The sequence below is a fragment of the Heptranchias perlo genome, chromosome 14 (assembly GCF_035084215.1).
Source record: "Heptranchias perlo isolate sHepPer1 chromosome 14, sHepPer1.hap1, whole genome shotgun sequence".
NCBI lineage: Eukaryota > Metazoa > Chordata > Chondrichthyes > Hexanchiformes > Hexanchidae > Heptranchias > Heptranchias perlo.
This window is the reverse complement of record NC_090338.1, coordinates 62355878-62376832: the sequence shown is the minus strand read 5'-3', so window position 1 is coordinate 62376832 and position 20955 is coordinate 62355878. Positions and strand designations below refer to the sequence as shown.

Below are 20955 nucleotides of genomic sequence, written 5' to 3'. Positions count from 1 at the left end.
CACTACCTTTTGGCCCAACCATCTCCAGCTACTTCCATTATATGACCTTCCCTTTGTCATAAGATCAGGACTGGGGCTGTTCACTAATGATTCTACAGCACTCAGCTCCTTTGACAACTTCCTCAAGAATGAAGCAGCCCATGTCAGTCTTCAACAGGACCTGGACAACATCCCTAGGCTTGGGCTGGCAAGTAGCAGGTGACATTCATGTCATATCAATGCTCAGCAATGACCATCACCAGCTAGAAAAGGCCCAATCACCTCCCGCTGATCTTCAATTGCACCACCATCACTGAGGCCCTCACCATCAACATCCTAAGGGTCACCATTAACCAGAAGCTTAACTGGACCAGCTTTATCTTCATTGTGGCAACAAGAGCAGAACAGAAGCTAGGTACTCTGTGAGGAGTGGCTCCTCTCCCAAAAGCCTCTCCACCATCTACAAAGCTCAAGTCAGGAGTGTGACGGAATATTCACCATTTGCCTGGATGGGTGCAGCTGCAACAACACTGAAGAAGCTCAACATCACCCAAGACAAAGCAATCAACTTGACTGGTCCCCTCATCACTGGACTCAATATTAGAACCCCACTGTGTTGTTCAATTTTTAAAAAATCGATTTTCAGATGTTTAAATACAGATCATATTTTGGTATAGCCATTGTGAATATTAATTGCATGGTGCTTGCTGAAGGCATACAATGATGCATTATGCTGTGCCTATGCTAGGAACAGTGTGCGTTTGAAGGATAATGTAATTAGTGAAAAGGGCTGGAGCAAGGGTAGAACAGTGTGTTTTGCCTAACTATTGGTCCTGATGGATGGAGTCACTATCTTTGTCTGGTTTAGGGTGGTCCTTGCTGCTGGTCTAAACCCGCTCCTGCAAGATGGGAGGTTGAGTGGTGGCAGGGGGGCTTGTAAAAAAAAAAGAACGTGCATTTATATAGCGCCTTTCACAACCTCAGTACGTCCCAAAGTGCTTTACAACCAATGAAGTACTTTTCGAAGTGAAGTCACTGTTGTAATGCAGGAAACGTGACAGTCAATTTGTACACAGCAAGGTCCCACAAACAGCAATGCGATAATGACCAGATCATCTGTTTTATTTTTAATGCTGTAGGTTGAGGGATAAATATTGGGCAGGACACCAGGAATAACTACCCTGCTCTTCTTCGAAATAGTGCCATGGGATCTTTTAAGTTCACCTTAGAGTGCAGACGGGGCCTCGGTTTAACGTGCAACGTTGCAGTACTCTCTCAGTACTGCACTGGAGCGTCAACCTAGATTTTGTGCTCAAGTTTCTGTAGTGGTACTTAAACCTACAACCTTCTGACTCAGAGGTGAGAGTGTTATTTACTTAGCGGGCCTCCAGGAGTGGTTCAAGCCCACACAATTGTTTTAATAGTCACTATTTCCTTATTTGAAATGTTCGAACCGCAGTGAGATTGCAATTCATAGCAAAACACTGGGAATGAGATGGGCTTAGTCTGACCTTACAACATGTACCATCAGTGCTCTTCATTTACCACTGAAATCAATCCTAAAAGATATCCTACATGTCCTTTGTTCTATCCTCCCTTGTTTGGACACACTGGCCCTTTCCTGCAGTGATGCTGCTGAGAGCTCACTTTGCTGCCTGAACCAGTCAGTGTCAGTGTTAGTCAAGCAAAGGGGTCACCCAAGCCTCTTCCCTGAGTACAGAATAAGAGCTGGGGGAGTCGATCTGAAATACTTAGAAATGAATCAATGTGAAGTAATGTGAGCAAGTGAGACACAGTGACACAGGCAATGAGAAAAAGTAAGTGAGACTGAAGAAAGACACATAGTGTGTGTGTGTGTGTGTGAAGAAAAACTGAATAGTGAGGGGAGCAAGAGTGATAATGTGTGTGAACGTGTGAGAGTTTGAGTGCGTGAGAGTGGGAGAGGCAACATGAGGAATAAATTAGTATGAGAGTGAGAACATGATAGTGTATGCATGAGAGGGAGTGTGGATGTACATACGTCCTCGAGTCTGAGCCTGGAATAGTGGGAGTCTGGGAGTGTAAATATGTAAGAGAGGAAATATGTGTGTGAGTGTGGAAGGGAAGTGTGGCAGTGTTAGACGTGTGTGTGTACAGGAGGAGCCTATGATGGTGTGAGCTCCGAGTGTGTGAGTGTGGAAGGGAAGTGTGGCAGTGTTCGACGTGTGTGTGTACAGGAGGAGCCTATGATGGTGTGAGCTCCGAGTGTGTGAGTGTCAAAAGTCAACACAGCAAATAGAATGCTTTAAAATTAAACTGAAAAGATATTTCAATTTAAAAATATCAACCTAATAAGTTCAAAAAGAAATTCAGTTTGAAAAGATAAAGGAACATATCTTTTAACAGACACTGACTCACAAAAGAGAAACGACCATCAGCCCTCATATCAGGAGCCAACATTCACACTCACAGGAAAAAGGGATTTTGCAAACAAGGGGTTTAAGAATATCAAAATCAAATTTAAATTACATGCTGTTTTAGTCCTTTCAACTTGTTCATAACTTCAAATTAATTGATACAAATATGCCCCTACTGTCACCTGGCAGAAGATGGCTGTCATCTTTCTGGTTAGGATTGCAGCCCCGATTAGAAACATGCATTGCGGGTACATTCTTTCATAGTCTTCTGCTCTCAATGTGACTGATTTAAATTCTGTGAGTAGCAGGATGGCACAGTGGGAGAATACAAACCGCTCCACAGTGACATCGTCCTACCCAGAATGCAGGGCAGAAATGAGGCAGCTAAAGTCATCCCTGATGCTCAAGTGATGGAACATTCTGGGCTCAAATATACCAGCGGAGCAACACATGGGTTAGGACACCAGGCAGAAGATGTAACATGCAAGGAAGCCATTGGGATCAATCACCCTGCAAAAACAAAGGTGACACTCCCACCATAACACTCACTTGATTTTCTAATCTGTCTATGTAACACTTTGGGACGTCTTACCACATTAAAGGTGCTATATAAATGCAAGTTGTTGTTGTTGTTAAATACACCAGAATAGATCAACAGAGAAGGGATAAATGGCTCTTTAAAAGAGGAAAGGATGACCAGAAGATTTAATGAAGCTGACCATGTTCTCAATTTTGAAGTTCAACAGTCAACTGAAGGGCTGAGCCACATTTTAGAGCAGGTTATTAAGGATGTAAGTCACGTAAAACAAGGTTTACAACAAACCACCATTATTTCTATAAGGGAAAGTGCTCCAGCACCCTCCCCACCCACCCCACCACTAAAAAGGTAAATCCTACTTTTTAAATCGCTCAATATTTCGTCAGTGAGATGAGTACATGAAAGATTTCAATTTAGGACCGCAATGAACTATGACATCAGTAGAATGAAATTATCAACATCAGTGGAGATACAGTCAGTAACACAGGGTGCTGGCTGGGAGGAGTTACTGAGTCTGACAGTGTGAGGGAGCTGGATTAACATCAGTCGAGATACAGTCAGTAACACAGGGTGCTGGCTGGGAGGAGTCACTGAGTCTGACAGTGTGAGGGAGCTGGATTAACATCAGTGGAGATACAGTCAGTAACACAGGGTGCTGGCTGGGAGGAGTTACTGAGTCTGACAGTGTGAGGGAGCTGGATTAACATCAGTAGAGATACAGTCAGTAACACAGGGTGCTGGCTGGGAGGAGTCACTGAGTCTGACAGTGTGAGGAAGCTGGATTAACATCAGTAGAGATACAGTCAGTAACACAGGGTGCTGGCTGGGAGGAGTTACTGAGTCTGACAGTGTGAGGGAGCTGGATTAACATCAGTAGAGAAATACATATCAATTTAGGATTGTGCCATGCTCATTACTTTAGCTCTGTTGCAATATTGGGCTCAAAAACTACTCCCAGCTAATTCCACCAACTATGTCATGAGCACTCACTGTTTAAATTGAATATTAGATAGTCCATAGTGTGCTGCAAAGCAGTAACTGATTGAGTGGTAGAGATGAATCATAAACTCTGCATGTATTTAATCAATGTAATCTCAACCCAAATTGGAACATATTACAAGTTCGTTACTGGTTATAAAATATAAAAATATTTAGGTATTTCATAGTGATTATTGCATTTTGTTGATGAGAATCTCAGAATGGGCAACAGGTGCCTGCAATCAAATCAAGTGATTTGAAAAACATCAATATCAGAACTTGTTTTCCAATTTTCTCCCCAGACCTGCCTGGCCCACGTTTACTCTTGCTGGGCTATAGCTAAACAGACACTGGCAGCCCACTGGCACCTCGCCCCCAATGCTACTCTTTGTGAACGAGCCTAGACCATGACCACGGCCGTCTATCTCACACTGGAAGGCATCAAAGCTGAGCTTGATTCCGTTCACGGCCAATGTCCTCATGTACGCCCTTCCAGCAGGGATCACTGGATAGCGCTCAGGGACAGGGGATGCTGGCTGATTATAGCCCTCCTTATCCCAGGCCCATTGAGGCCGAATGCAGCACCCCTTCTGCTGGTCCAGCTGAGGTCAGCTGCCTCAGCACAGTGAGAATCTGGTATAGGTGGCTTAATGCTTAATATGGGCAGGCATTCCTGCAGGCACCCCCGGACATCAGGCAAGACATGCGGAGGAATACCAAAACTGGTACGAATTACACAAAATTCGATAGAGACAAAAAGATAAGGTATTTTTAAATCATATTTTACCCCGTTTTAAAAATTAGTTATCGATGATGGAATGATCCCAGGATCATCGGGTTACCAGGCAGTGCAATGCTTGTTTACGGCCACAGTAAAAGAAAAACAAGAATACACAGGCAGCCCCTCAATACCAGTGTCAATAAGATTTTCAAAGCCATTTTCATAAATTATTCGAATACAAGTGAAAAAAAACTCATTAAATTTCTTTTACTTATTAATACATGCATTATGTATTATTAACATTAGCATATTAACATTAGATATTAGAGTAGGATTATGTTCAAATAGCTGAGCCAATTACCAATTTGCTTCTTGGAACACAACATCCAAAGGAAAATTGCAACAACATTTAAGGCGGAGGGAGTATATAACCAAACAGGATCGATTTAATTAACGTGGGGTCCGCAGACAAGAGTCTACATCCCTCACCTATGAACTCTTACTCTTAGCAGGACTATGCATACAGTAAAGAAATAAATCACATCTTGGTTAATTCCTCATTTTATCTTAACGGCACAAGCAGCGTAAGTGGAACATGCACCCGCAAGGCTGCTTCAAGCCCTCGCAGATAAGGACTGGCCCAAAATTCCTGGACAACGTACCTCTCCTGGTAAAAGGGTTCCGAGCGATTGCACAGTGCTGTGATCCGAGTAGGTAAAGATGATGTGGTAGACCTGAACATCATGACTTTTGCCTCCGGTTTTTTTTTTTGGTTACATCAGCGCATTGCACTCCGTGCTGCCGCTTTCCCTTCAGTCGCTTTGCGTTTTCCCCTCCCATCTCCCGACTGCGGAGATTTATGCTGGTCCGAGCATGCTGACATCAGGGGTTCATTACTGATTTCTCACTGCGGTAAAAAAAACGCCCGGGCTCTTTTTTACCGCAGCAATTTGAGCGCGGGGGGGGCGGGGGGGGGAGGGGCAGGAGTTACACATTACTCAACTGGTTCACAGCGGCTTTGCCAATACCAGCACCAGACCTTCAATGGACTCAACACAACGTGGACAGGAGGAGGAAGCAATGGAGTGACTATGCGGATAACTCAATGTCCGCAGGCCAAACCCAAGGCTTTAGCCCCACGCTTTTCTCCCGCTAGAGCAGCGACTCAGAGTAATAGTGGGACAATGACATCCGCAGAGACTGGTGTTGGGTTGTGCCGTACATTGCAGATCAGAATGGGGCGGGGGGGCTATGTGTTATCAGTGTTGGGCTAGCGTGCTTTGAAACAGTTAGCTTTTGCTGCCTCTGATATTAGGGTCACCTCACTGCACCGGTTATTTCTGCAGCTTGACGTTGCCAAGGAAACAACTTGTCTTTTCTTTTCTTTTTTCTATTAAACAATAAAATGGACCAAGGGTGCCAGCAGTAATATTTTCATAAAAGCATTAAGAAGATTGATAAAGGGGTTTATTGATCCATGGCAAAAAAAAAACAAAAGTGATCATTTCTGCTGTCTAATACTGGCAGAGAGACAGCAAAGCAAAAAGGGAGCTCTTTGTACCATAAAAATTTTGGACAATCCCTTACATTAATAAATCAGAATCTGAAAGCATTGCACAGTTAATGGGATTACTGTTACTCAGCTGATTCTCTGAGACAAATACTGTGGGGTTTAAGAGGTGTTCGTCAGTGGATCAGCAGCTGGCCCCTTTAAGTGAGCATCTATCTCAACTGAAGCCACAGCAGCCTCCATGAGCTGCATTTATTTTCAGCAACCCTACGCTCTTGGTACTCCCACCCCCCACCCTCCCCCAAGTCCATTTCAACATTCCTTCCTCCTTGTTGTGTAACCTTTTGCAATGAACTGTGGAGGGTGGGATGGGGGGGGCGGTGGGGGAGGTGATTGGGAAAGAGATCGATTTTCTGGAATTTGCACACTTGTTATGTTCATCTTACTAGCCTCCCCCCTTCATTCCTGCATTCTAGTTCTATGATTGACAGGATTAGAGGCAATCAGAAGCACAAATACGCACACCTAAAATTACTATCACTGTGAAAGAAACTTACAGCATCTTCGGAAGAAAAAACTCCAGGAACATATTTTTTACCAACGGAGGACTTAAAAATTTAACATCACCAGAGGAACATTATTAAGGATTCTGTAGCTCGTGCATGTGCTACACTTCCTAAAGAGGTCTTTTTCAACTGAAAGTGGTAACACCCTGCCGCCTTTATGGTGTCCACATTATCCACGTCCACCCTGTGTCTGAACTTGTATTTATACATTTGTGAAGCCTACACATCTATGGAAAACAATCTTCAAGGTAAAATGTCTGAGAAACCTTTCCTTGTTTGCAGTCCCAAGATCTGATGGACTAAGCCACGTTAAAATGTATCATTGCGTCATCTGTGAACAATGTTATTGCAGCTGAGAATGAAATGGCGCACAGCTTTCTGACGTCTCTCCTTTCTTACACAGAATTACATAGAATTTACAGCATAGAAACAGGCCATTCGGCCCAACTGGACTGTGCTCCACATGAGCCTTCTCCCATCCTACTTCATCTAACCCTATCTGCATATCCTTCTATTCCTTTCTCCCTCATGTACTTATCTAACAAACCTTTAAATGCATCTATGCTATTCACCTCAACTACTCCAAGTGGTAGAAAATTCCACATTCTAACCACTCTCTGGGTAAAGAAGTTTCTCCTGAATTCTTTATTGGATTTATTAGTGACTATCTTATATTTATGAGCCCTATTTTTGGACTCCCCCACAAGTGGAAACATTTTCTCTACGTCTACTCTACCAAACCCCTTCATAATTTTAAAGACCTCTATTAGGTCATCCCTCAGCCTTCTCTTTTCCAGAGAACATAGCCCCAGCCCAGTCTTTCCTGTTAGTTATAACCTCTCAAACTAAGAAAGAGAAAGAGGTTTACCAAGTGCTTTATATTGTGGACAATGCCCACTTAAGAGACTCCTAGCATTGAAGTGATTTTTTTTGTTGGAATAATTTCAAGGGTATTGTGGTCACCAAACCTGGTGGCTCATTAAAGGAAAACAATTCCAATGCAGGAACAGTTAGCATACACTCCCATTGACAACAGGGAGAGGGACAAATGTAGACTGTAGCTGTAAAGCTAATGATAAACATGATTTGTAAAAATGACATTGGATGCCCTACTCCTGGCCTTTCCTGCTCACTTCGCTAATCAGGAGCTGCTGGCTTGCAACAGAACGCAGAGCACTGAATTATTGCTTTGGGTGGGGGAGTGTTGAGGGGGTTAAGAAACTGGCATGAAATTCACAAGCAAATATTTTATTTTTGAAAAGCACATTTAACAAAATACAATGCTGGAGAACATAATTTTCAAGCCATTTGCTGGGCTCATTTCACTTGTTCAAAAGGGTTCCCTTCCCAGCACTGGATGCTGGATGTCTCAGTGCCCCAGTTTAAGCTTTGCATTGCACACACTGTCTGTCACTACGACAGCAAGTGAAATCCAGAAATATCCTGACACCTGAGTGAAAAATATCGGCTGCTCGTGACATCATCACACTTCCATTCAAGTATCACAACGGAAAAAAAAGTCATTTTTGAAAACTTAGGCATTCCATTAACCATTTAAATGTCCCAGTCTGTCCTACATGTGCCTAACTTGTAAAATCCCAGAGAGTCTGTGAGCGCCCAGAATGCCCACTCTAGATCTTGTGAATGGGACGGGAGAGGGGTGACTCCTAAAATCCCTAGAATTTCAAATATTAGCAATTAGAAGTGACATGCAGTAACCAACAGAAATCACACTGCAAGACTTTTAACGATTTCTAACTCATGCATGAGTTTGTTTAATTACGCAAGTCTGAAGGGTCAAAAACCAAAACTTTGCCCTCCCCCTCCCTCATAAAAAGGCACTTTCACACATAACATTACATCATTCAAAGTGTAATTCAGACTTTAGTTTTAACAGGATCTGGGGATATCTCATTCATATAAAAAGTCAGGACTTAATTATTAATAAAAATGAAATTGGATGCCAATGGCTTAACTCTCCCCACCTCCATCCTCACCCTCCATTTTGGGCAGATTATTTTTCTTACCGTGCATTTTTCTACTTGCAAACAACTTTTATTTTTTTGAATTTAACCCTCTTTAAGACAAATTTTTGAATATTTTTCTTTATTGAGTAACGTTATCTCATACGTGCCTCTTTCCTGGATTACGATATACCGTGAGGCTTTATTAAATACAAGTGAAGAGGGAAGAGAGCATCGCGTTAGCAGTCTCAGCGATGGGTCCCTGCCCAGTGGACTGGGTTCAGCTCCAGCACATGCAGGAAGCTTCCCAACTCAGAATGGGTTAATGCTTGGCAAGATTAGAGACAAACTGCAGACACAAGGAAAGGAGGAGGAGAGAAAAAAAAGAGAGAGAGACCAGGTCCACTTACAGGATCTCCAAGTCGCGCAGGGCTCTGAAGGTTCCATCCTCGATACAACTTACGTAGTTGTTGTCCAGCTGCCTGTTAGACAAAAAAAAAACAAAGAACACATCAGAGGGGGCAGCGAGAAGACAAAGCCCCCTTTCTCAGCAGGCAGGGGTTCCGGACCTCCTCGTCACTGTTACATCCCCTTCACTAGTAAAACTGAGCCTGCCACCCAGTAACATCAGGCTTCCTCTGGCCTTGCACACCACACTGCCTTTCCCCTTCACCGAATGAGAAGCCTCGCACTGAGCACAGAAGCCTATCAGCTCTCCGTAAATATTAATTGCGCAGTTTTTTAAAGGCAGAGGGAGTAATTTCATTACATTAGGTGGCCTAATCCATTACAGGCTTTTACTGTCCTGTCATTGAAACCATTTCATTAAAAGTAAAGGCTTCTAAATCACTCGAGGTCACACAGTTGCCCTCGACGACCTACCAGAATTTTTTTTTCATTCCCTTCGTTTCTCCTGGTTTCGGAGGCTGTCTCGAAGTCTGCCTGACAAGTCCCTGACACAATACTGAGTGCTCAATCACTGCGCTGATCTGTCAGGGTGCACACAGAGTACACCGCACTCCAAATTAAGCCCAACAAATCTCATTTGATATTCACTAATTATGCTGTGTGCCAACAGCTTACCACATTGCCCTGACAGTGAACCATCAACTCCTTCCCCTCTGTGAGGGGTTTGCCTTCCAAAAGAAAAAAAAATGCGATATTTTGGGGCAAACAGCCCCTGTTTTAAAGGGGCACCATCGATATGAAAAAGTTCTTTGTAAACAAATGAAAAGAAAAAGAATTGCCAACACACAGCGCAGTGATGTAAATCATGTCAAAATGCACCATCACATCACTCGTGCATGATGTCAATGGTGGGAGGCCAAGGTGGGGAGCAGCAGTGAAATTGTAAGCACATTCTTTTTAATGGACTAGTAGATCTGCGCTGTATAAAGAGATTCAGAAGTTTTCTAAGAACACATGTTATGTCCAGTAGTACTACCAGAGACACTGACTTATCAGCATTGGGGCAGCCTTGGGATCTGGAAATACTGGGAAGAGGGCTCGGTAGTATTAAGACAAAGTAGGGCAAAGCAGTACTTTAGGGGGGCTCCAGGGCCTATAAGCATTGGGAGGGGGAATGCAAGAACACCAGAGGGGGAGATTCTGGGAACACATGCATACTCTTGGATCCGTGATCACTGGGAACATAGGAATATAGGAACAGGAGTAGGCCTTTCAGCCCCTCGAGCCAGCTCCGCCATTTGATAAGATCATGGCTGATCTGTGATCTAACTCCTTATACCTGCCTTTGGCCCGTATCCCTTAATACCCTTGGTTGCCAAAAAGCTATCTATCTCAGATTTAAATTTAGCAATTGAGCTAGTATCAATTGCCGTTTGTGGAAGAGAGTTCCAAACTTCTACCATCCTTTGTGTGTAGAAATATTTTCTAATCTCACTCCTGAAAGGTCTGGCTCTAATTTTTAGACTGTGCCCCCGACTCCTAGAATCCCCAACCAGCGGAAATAGTTTCTCTCTATCCACCCTATCGGTTCCCCTTAATATTTTATAAATTTCAATCAGATCACCCCTTAACCTTCTAAACTCTAGAGAATACAACCCCAATTTGTGTAATCTCTCCTCGTAACTTAACCCTTGAAGTCCAGGTATCATTCTAGTAAACATACGCTGCACTCCCTCCATGGCCAATATGTCCTTCCGAAGGTGCGGTGCCCAGAACTGCTCACAGTACTCCAGGTGCGGTCTAACCAGGGTTTTGTATAGCTGCAGCATAACTTCTGCCCCCTTGTACTCTAGTCCTCTTGATATAAAGGCCAGCGTTCCATTAGCCTTCTTGATTATTTTCTGCAAAGAGAAGGATCTTCAGATATGGGAGAATTGGGGGAAGGGTGTTTGAAGAGCACCAGTCTGGGTTCAGAGAGCACTGGAAATACGATCTAAAGGGAGACAGATTCTGCCATTATTGGGATGGCCCCATCAGACCATCAGATGCCATCATCGCACCATGTCCCTGCCCATCAGCTGCCACCCCCAACCTTTCCATAGCCCCTTTTGTGCCCTCAATTATTTCACCTACCACTTTCTCCACCATCAGCAGTTCCTCACTTTACTCTCCTGCCTTAAAAGTAAAATTAATGGATGAAAAATTCACAGGTTGGGGCATATAATTTCCTGTTATGTACTCCTGCTATATTCCAGAATGTATCTTTGTGTTCCATTAGTGAAATTGCTGACTCATACAGTCTTTAATAAACATAAATTTTCATCAGCGAGTAAAAATGACAGTATAAAATTCTCAAAAGTTCATCATTTGTGCAGTTTCACAATTTTTATATCTAAAATAATTTCTGTAAACGTCATGAATGGCTCAATGAAATATTTTTTCAACTGTTTTAATAAACAAAATAAAAAAAGGCGAGTGACTAAAAAAATCCATTCTATACACAAACTTTTTATTTTATTTTCTCATGGTCAACAAAGAAAGTATGATCGCAGATACTGCTGATCTCAGGCATTGTTTGTCTGAACAATTCATAGTAAATGCACAGCATTTGTTAAATCATTTGCCTGAAATAAAACTTTAAGAATTCAATCCTCAGCTTCTTTCAATTCTTTTGGAAAAAGCTTAAGAAACTCTTAAACCCTTCCATGCTGATGGAATGCACCTTTCTACACCTGTTGGTCACTGTTTGCATACTCAGAAATTATGGTTGAACCCTCTTCCCAACTGTTGTGAGGTAAAAATATCCAGATGAAGCCCAGGCTTTTTGGACAGGCTGAGGCCTTGAATTAAATGTTGTAATTAGAAGTTACAACATGAAAACAGGCCCTTCGGCCCAATTAAGGTATTAAAAGACACAGAAGATAATTTAATGGGTAAATGTAGTCATGTTATTATAAAATGTGTTATTTTTGATCATTTAAATTTTATTGACTGCCTTATTTTGGATATTTGAAACGTCAATTACTGAGGAAAATGGCCACCAACATTTTTTTCAAAAAGCTTTTTGAGTGATTTGATTGGTTCATCAACAAATTATGACAGCTAACTATAATCAACATGGTTTCTCCATTATAAAATGCTTGCATACAGTTTACCTATTATAAATGTCAACACTAAAAGTGTTAGAAGAAGTAATGCTTGTGGAGAGTGAGAGCAGAGGCAAGATTTGCAATAATATATTGACTTATGCTGATGTTGCACGTGGTGACCAAAGTAATCTTCCCCCAAAATAACAAATGGCTCTTCTGGTTTTTTGCTCTCCTCAAACCAAACAAAAAGATTTTCCAAACTTTTTTTTTCCAAGGTTCCCTTTTATCTTATAAGTAAATGCATGTCTGTATAAGCTATTAATTACTATTTATCTTAAATAAACACTGGTGTAGGGGACATCTCCAATAGCTGAGTGGGGAACACACTCTGTGGTGTGGTATCAAGCCATATAGACAAAGAAGATTCCAGGTTTCACCTCTGGTCTGCACTAAGTTAGCTGACCTCAGCTAGGGCCACAGTGGGTCAAAGTCAGCCTCATTAATTAGAGATTTATCAATTCCCATTGGTATTCAACACCTTACGTGGTCCCAGATCAGTACGAATGAAACCATCAAAGTCATGATGAAGCAGTGACACCACCAGTGGGTTTATTTCCCAGTCCCCAGCTTCAGAAGTATCGAGTTGTTAATTTAAAAACTCACACAGGTAATACAGTACAACTATTGGCAGAATACTTGAAAAGGGTTCATGAGAGAAGATTAGCTCCTCTTGTGACTTGAGTTGCGGTCTGCCATGGTATGCCTCTCGGTCCCTCTGTATTAGTCAGTCAGTCGTGTTCAGTCTCAATTCGCCAGCCTGATTGATATGTTCAGTCTCTTTTGGTCTGTCTGTTTAAGTATCCATCTAGAGAACTTATACAGTACATGTGTACATACATACGGGATAGGAGTGTATTCGCTGGTCGGGAAGATCTATTAATAAAGTCATGAAGACATTGCACGTGTGCAAGCATTCATTTTCCTTTGTTGGGGCATAGAAAGTGCTATTTATCTGACAACGTCAATGAGTAAAAGGCTTCTCGAAAAGCTCAGTTCACTATCTGTTGGGCTATTTTGCACAAATATTTTCCTGTCGCGTTTTATTCCCTGCTTGCATGCAACTTATTATTTTTATTGCTGTATTTTATAGCGTTTACAACCATCTTCAGCCAGAAGTGCCGAGTGGATGTTCCATCTCGGCCTCCTCCCGATACCCCACCATCACAGAAGCCAGTCTTCAGCCAATTCGATTCACTCCACGTGATATCAAGAAACACTGGATACAGCAAAGGCTATGGGCCCCGACAACATCCCGGCTGTAGTGCTGAAGACTTGTGCTCCAGAACTAGCAGCGCCTCGAACCAAGCTGTTCCAATACAGCTAGTACACTGGCATCTACTCGACAATGTGGAAAATTGCCCAGGTATGTCCTGTCCACAAAAAGCAGGACAAATCCAATCCGGCCAATTACTGCCCCATCAGTCCAATCTCAATTATCAGCAAAGTAATGGAAGGTGTCGTCAACAGTGCTATCAAGCAGCATTGACTCACCAATAACCTGCTCACCGATGCTCAGTTTGGGTTCCGCCAGGACCACTCGGCTCCAGACCTCATTACAGCCTTGGTCCAAACATGGACAAAAGAGCTGAATTCCAGAGGTGAGGTGAGAGTGACTGCCCTTGACATCAAAGCAGCATTTGACCGAGTGTGGCACCAAGGAGCCCTAGTAAAATTGAAGTCAATGGGAATCAGGGGGAAAACTCTCCAGTGACTGGAGTCATACCCAGCACAAAGGAAGATGCTAGTGGTTGTTGGAGGCCAATCACCTCAGCCCCAGGACATTGCTGCAGGAGTTCCTCAGGGCAGTGTCCTAAGCCCAATCATCTTCAGCTGCTTCATCAATGACCTTCCCTCCATCATAAGGTCAGAAATGAGGATGTTCGCTGATGATTGTACAGTGTTCAGTTCCATTCACAGCCCCTCAGATAATGAAGCAGTCCGTTCCCGCATGCAGCAAGACCTGGACAACATCCAGGCTTGGGCTGATAAGTGGCAAATAACATTCGCGCCAGACAAGCGCCAGGCAATGACCATCTCCAACAAGAAAGAGTCTAACCACCTCCTCTTGACATTCAACGGCATTACCATCACCGAATCCCCCACCATCAACATCCTGGGGGTCACCATTGACCAGAAACTTAACTGGACCAGCCACATAAATACTGTGGCTACAACAGCAGGTCAGAATCACCTCCAGTCTCCCCAAAGCATTTCCACCATCTACAAAGCACAGGTCAGGAGTGTGATGGAATACTCTCCACTTGCCTGGATGAGTGCAGCTCCAACAACACTCAAGAAGCTTGACACCACCCAGGACAAAGCAGCCCGCTTGATAGGCACCCCATCCACCACCCGAAACATGCACTCCCTTCACCACTGTGGCTGCAGTGTGAACCATCCACAGGATGCACTGCAGCAACTCGCCAAGGCTTCTTAGACAGCACCTCCCAAACCCGCGACCTCTACCACCTAGAAGGACAAGGGCAGCAGGCACATGGGAACAACACCACCTGCACGTTCCCCTCCAAGTCACACACCATCCCGCCTTGGAAATATATCACCGTTCCTTCATCGTTGCTGGGTCAAAATCCTGGAACTCCCTTCCTAACAGCACTGTGGGAGAAGCTTCACCACACGGACGACAGCGGTTCAAGAAGGCGGCTCGCCACCACCTTCTAAAGGGCAATTGGGGATGGGCAATAAATGCTGGCCTCGCCAGCGATGCCCACATCCCATAAACGAATAAAAAAAGTGAGTAATCAGGGAGTGCTTTGGCAGGTAAGGTCAATTTTACCAATGTGTGTTACTGTAGGAAGCCACGCCTGCTGCCAGTGCATGGTGGGAAATCTCGGGCGCGCTGTCCATGATTTTCCATCCATGATACCAGCCCTCTATCAAGGAATTCCAGGCCAGGTCTGGCATGATTTAGATGCAAAAAAACCTCTCTCTATAATGACTCATCAAGCACAGCATGGGTCAGATGCAGTGTAAAATTTCTTCCACTTTGTCCCAACAACATGCTTAAATCTCAGTCCCATAACAGCACTGTTCTGATGTGATACTTCCATTTCCTGCTCTGGCTCCTGAAGCTGTTTCTCAGCGACACTGACAATTTAAAGCACATTACACGCAGACCCACACTAGGAGCTGGGTTAAGACTTCCCTAAACTCATTCCTCTTGGGATTTCCAGAACCATTAGAGAGAGAAGTCTTTTATCTGATAACTGTGAGCTGGAGTTGAACACACATTCCACAGCTGAATGCTTGATGGAGCAGTATGGAGTGAGCTTAACTTTTCTAGCCTGTGGAAAATTGAGCTGAAACTGCATGTTACCAGCACTGGGCTCAAACGTGCGAAAATACTGCTATCCCAGTCTTTCACCTTGTTGGGCACAAAATGTCACAGGGAGCAAATGAATTTAGTGGGACGGGGACAGTATATCATTACAGTTGCTGTGATGAGGATTAGTATAATAAAAGCTGCAGGCCCAGCGTGTTTAAGGTTAGTCTAATTGAATGATTGCGATATGCATCGTTAATAGTTTGTGTAATCTGGATATTTAGTCACGGCCATGTGTTAAGGCCAATATGGATAGGTTGGATGATTAGGGTTAGTGTGAGTGGGCTGTGTGATTGGGGTTAGTGTGAATGGGCTGTGTGATTAGCGTTAGTGTGAGTGGGCTGTGTGATTGGGGTTAGTGTGAATGGGCTGTGTGATTGGGGTTAGTGTGAATGGGCTGTGTGATTAGGGTTGGTGTGAATGGGCTGTGTGATTAGGGTTAGTGTGAGTGGGCTGTGTGATTGGGGTTAGTGTGAATGGGCTGTGTGATTGGGGTTAGTGTGAATGGGCTGTGTGATTAGGGTTGGTGTGAATGGGCTGTGTGATTCGGGTTAGTGTGAATGGGCTGTGTGATTCGGGTTAGTGTGAATGGGCTGTGTGATTAGGGTTAGTGTGAATGGGCTGTGTGATTGGGGTTAGTGTGAATGGGCTGTGTGATTGGGGTTAGTGTGAATGGGCTGTGTGATTCGGGTTAGTGTGAATGGGCTGTGTGATTGGGGTTAGTTTGAGTGGGCTGTGTGATTAGGGTTAGTGTGAATGGGCTGTGTGATTAGGGTTAGTGTGAATGGGCTGTGTGATTGGGGTTAGTTTGAGTGGGCTGTGTGATTAGGGTTAGTGTGAATGGGCTGTGTGATTCGGGTTAGTGTGAATGGGCTGTGTGATTGGGGTTAGTTTGAGTGGGCTGTGTGATTAGGGTTAGTGTGAATGGGCTGTGTGATTAGGGTTAGTGTGAATGGGCTGTGTGATTAGGGTTAGTGTGAATGGGCTGTGTGATTCGGGTTAGTTTGAGTGGGCTGTGTGATTAGGGTTAGTTTGAGTGGGCTGTGTGATTAGGGTTAGTGTGAATGGGCTGTGTGATTAGGGTTAGTGTGAATGGGCTGTGTGATTGGGGTTAGTTTGAGTGGGCTGTGTGATTAGGGTTAGTGTGAATGGGCTGTGTGATTAGGGTTAGTGTGAATGGGCTGTGTGATTAGGGTTAGTGTGAATGGGCTGTGTGATTGGGGTTAGTTTGAGTGGGCTGTGTGATTAGGGTTAGTGTGAATGGGCTGTGTGATTCGGGTTAGTGTGAATGGGCTGTGTGATTGGGGTTAGTTTGAGTGGGCTGTGTGATTAGGGTTAGTGTGAATGGGCTGTGTGATTAGGGTTAGTGTGAATGGGCTGTGTGATTAGGGTTAGTGTGAATGGGCTGTGTGATTGGGGTTAGTTTGAGTGGGCTGTGTGATTAGGGTTAGTGTGAATGGGCTGTGTGATTCGGGTTAGTGTGAATGGGCTGTGTGATTGGGGTTAGTTTGAGTGGGCTGTGTGATTGGGGTTAGTTTGAGTGGGCTGTGTGATTAGGGTTAGTGTGAATGGGCTGTGTGATTAGGGTTAGTGTGAATGGGCTGTGTGATTCGGGTTAGTGTGAATGGGCTGTGTGATTGGGGTTAGTTTGAGTGGGCTGTGTGATTAGGGTTAGTGTGAATGGGCTGTGTGATTAGGGTTAGTGTGAATGGGCTGTGTGATTCGGGTTAGTGTGAATGGGCTGTGTGATTGCGCTTTGTGTGAATGGGCTGTGTGATTCGGGTTAGTGTGAATGGGCTGTGTGATTAGGGTTAGTGTGAATGGGCTGTGTGATTAGGGTTAGTGTGAATGGGCTGTGTGATTAGGGTTAGTGTGAGTGGGCTGTGTGATTAGGGTTAGTGTGAATGGGCTGTGTGATTAGGGTTAGTGTGAATGGGCAGTGTGATTAGGGTTAGTGTGAATCGGCTGTGTGATTCGGGTTAGTGTGAATGGGCTGTGTGATTAGGGTTAGTGTGAATGGGCTGTGTGATTAGGGTTAGTGTGAATGGGCTGTGTGATTAGGGTTAGTGTGAATGGGCTGTGTGATTCGGGTTAGTGTGAATGGGCTGTGTGATTGGGGTTAGTGTGAATGGGCTGTGTGATTCGGGTTAGTGTGAATGGGCTGTGTGATTGGGGTTAGTGTGAATGGGCTGTGTGATTCGGGTTAGTGTGAATGGGCTGTGTGATTGGGGTTAGTGTGAATGGGCTGTGTGATTCGGGTTAGTGTGAATGGGCTGTGTGATTAGGGTTAGTGTGAATGGGCTGTGTGATTAGCGTTAGTGTGAATGGGCTGTGTGATGTGGGTTAGTGTGAATGGGCTGTGTGATTAGCGTTAGTGTGAATGGGCTGTGTGATTAGGGTTAGTGTGAATGGGCTGTGTGATTAGGGTTAGTTTGAGTGGGCTGTGTGATTAGGGTTAGTGTGAATGGGCTGTGTGATTAGCGTTAGTGTGAATGGGCTGTGTGATTCGGGTTAGTGTGAATGGGCTGTGTGATTAGGGTTAGTGTGAATGGGCTGTGTGATTAGCGTTAGTGTGAATGGGCTGTGTGATTAGCGTTAGTGTGAATGGGCTGTGTGATTAGGGTTAGTTTGAATGGGCTGTGTGATTGGGGTTAGTGTGAATGGGCTGTGTGATTAGGGTTAGTGTGAATGGGCTGTGTGATTAGCGTTAGTGTGAATGGGCTGTGTGATTGGGGTTAGTGTGAATGGGCTGTGTGATTTGGGTTAGTGTGAATGGGCTGTGTGATTCGGGTTAGTGTGAATGGGCTGTGTGATTTGGGTTAGTGTGAATGGGCTGTGTGATTAGGGTTAGTGTGAGTGGGCTGTGTGATTGGGGTTAGTGTGAATGGGCTTTGTGATTTGGGTTAGTTTGAGTGGGCTGTGTGATTGGGGTTAGTGTGAATGGGCTGTGTGATTTGGGTTAGTGTGAATGGGCTGTGTGATTTGGGTTAGTGTGAATGGGCTGTGTGATTCGGGTTGGTGTGAATGGGCTGTGTGATTCGGGTTAGTGTGAATGGGCTGTGTGATTAGCGTTAGTGTGAATGGGCTGTGTGATTGGGGTTAGTGTGAATGGGCTGTGTGATTAGGGTTAGTGTGAATGGGCTGTGTGATTCGGGTTAGTGTGAATGGGCTGTGTGATTCGGGTTAGTGTGAATGGGCTGTGTGATTAGGGTTAGTGTGAATGGGCTGTGTGATTTAGGTTAGTGTGAATGGGCTGTGTGATTAGGGTTAGTGTGAATGGGCTGTGTGATTGGGGTTAGTGTGAATGGGCTGTGTGATTGGGGTTAGTGTGAATGGGCTGTGTGATTGGGGTTAGTGTGAGTGGGCTGTGTGATTTGGGTTAGTGTGAATGGGCTGTGTGATTAGTGTTGGTGTGAATGGGCTGTGTGATTGGGGTTAGTGTGAGTGGGCTGTGTGATTAGGGTTAGTGTGAATGGGCTGTGTGATTAGGGTTAGTGTGAATGGGCTGTGTGATTAGGGTTAGTGTGAATGGGCTGTGTGATTAGGGTTAGTGTGAATGGGCTGTGTGATTAGGGTTAGTGTGAATGGGCTGTGTGATTCGGGTTAGTGTGAATGGGCTGTGTGATTGGGGTTAGTGTGAGTGGGCTGTGTGATTCGGGTTAGTGTGAATGGGCTGTGTGATTAGAGTTAGTGTGAATGGGCTGTGTGATTGGGGTTCGTGTGAGTGGGCTGTGTGATTGGGGTTAGTGTGAATGGGCTGTGTGATTAGGGTTAGTGTGAGTGGGCTGTGTGATTCGGGTTAGTGTGAATGGGCTGTGTGATTAGAGTTAGTGTGAATGGGCTGTGTGATTAGGGTTAGTGTGAGTGGGCTGTGTGATTCAGGTTAGTGTGAGTGGGCTGTGTGATTCGGGTTAGTGTGAATGGGCTGTGTGATTAGGGTTAGTGTGAATGGGCTGTGTGATTAGGGTTAGTGTGAATGGGCTGTGTGATTGGGGTTAGTGTGAATGGGCTGTGTGATTAGGTTTAGTGTGAATGGGATGTGTGATTAGGGTTAGTGTGAATGGGCTGTGTGATTATGGTTAGTGTGAGTGGGCTGTGTGATTAGGGTTAGTGTGAATGGGCTGTGTGATTAGGGTTAGTGTGAATGGGCTGTGTGATTAGGTTTAGTGTGAATGGGCTGTGTGATTATGGTTAGTGTGAGTGGGCTGTGTGATTAGGGTTAGTGTGAATGGGATGTGTGATTAGGGTTAGTGTGAATGGGCTGTGTGATTAGGGTTAGTGTGAATGGGCTGTGTGATTAGGGTTAGTGTGAATGGGCTGTGTGATTAGGTTTAGTGTGAATGAGCTGTGTGATTCGGGTTCGTGTGAATGGGCTGTGTGATTCGGGTTAGTTTGAGTGGGCTGTGTGATTAGGGTTAGTTTGAGTGGGCTGTGTGATTCGGGTTCGTGTGAATGGACTGTGTGATTTGGGTTAGTGTGAATGGGCTGTGTGATTGGGGTTAGTTTGAGTGGGCTGTGTGATTGGGGTTAGTTTGAGTGGGCTGTGTGATTAGGGTGAGTGTGAGTGGGCTGTGTGATTCGGGTTCGTGTGAATGGGCTGTGTGATTAGGGTTAGTGTGAATGGGCTGTGTGATTGGGGTTCGTGTGAATGGGCTGTGTGATTAGGGTTAGTGTGAGTGGGCTGTGTGATTTGGGTTAGTGTGAATGGGCTGTGTGATTGGGGTTCGTGTGAATGGGCTGTGTGATTAGGGTTAGTGTGAATGGGCTGTGTGATTAGGGTTAGTGTGAATGGGCTGTGTGATTGGGGTGAGTGTGAATGGGCTGTGTGATTGGGGTTAGTGTGAATGGGCTGTGTGATTAGGGTTAGTGTGAATGGGCTGTGTGATTGGGGTTACTGTGAATGGGCTGTGTGATTGGGGTTAGTGTGAATGGGCTGTGTGATTAGGGTTAGTATGAATGGGCTGTGTGATTGGGGTTAGTGTGAATGGGCTTTGTGATTGGGGTTAGTGTGAATGGGCTGTGTGATTAGGGTTAGTGTGAATGGGCTGTGTGATTGGGGTTAGTTTGAGTGGGCTGTGTGATTAGGGTTAGTGTGAATGGGCTGTGTGATTGGGGTTAGTTTGAGTGGGCTGTGTGATTAGGGTTAGTGTGAATGGGCTGTGTGATTGGGGTTAGTGTGAATGGGCTGTGTGATTAGGGTTAGTGTGAATGGGCTGTGTGAATGGGGTTACTGTGAATGGGCTGTGTGATTGGGGTTAGTGTGAATGGGCTGTGTGATTCGGGTTAGTATGAATGGGCTGTGTGATTGGGGTTAGTGGGAATGGGCTGTGTGATTGGGGTTGGTGTGAATGGGCTCTGTGATTCGGGTTAGTGTGAATGGGCTGTGTGATTCGGGTTACTGTGAAT

At 44.6% G+C, this 20955-nt stretch overlaps 1 protein-coding gene across 1 annotated transcript in view; it reads right to left on the bottom strand.

The window, feature by feature from the left end:
* The window catches only part of LOC137332578 (slit homolog 3 protein-like), a 612265-nt gene that overhangs the window by 271510 nt on the left and 319800 nt on the right, over positions 1–20955 (bottom strand). Inside the window, exon 6 of the mRNA XM_067996507.1 lies at positions 9063–9134. Coding sequence (XP_067852608.1) covers positions 9063–9134 — 72 coding nt within the window. The remainder of the gene's footprint in view (positions 1–9062; positions 9135–20955) is intronic.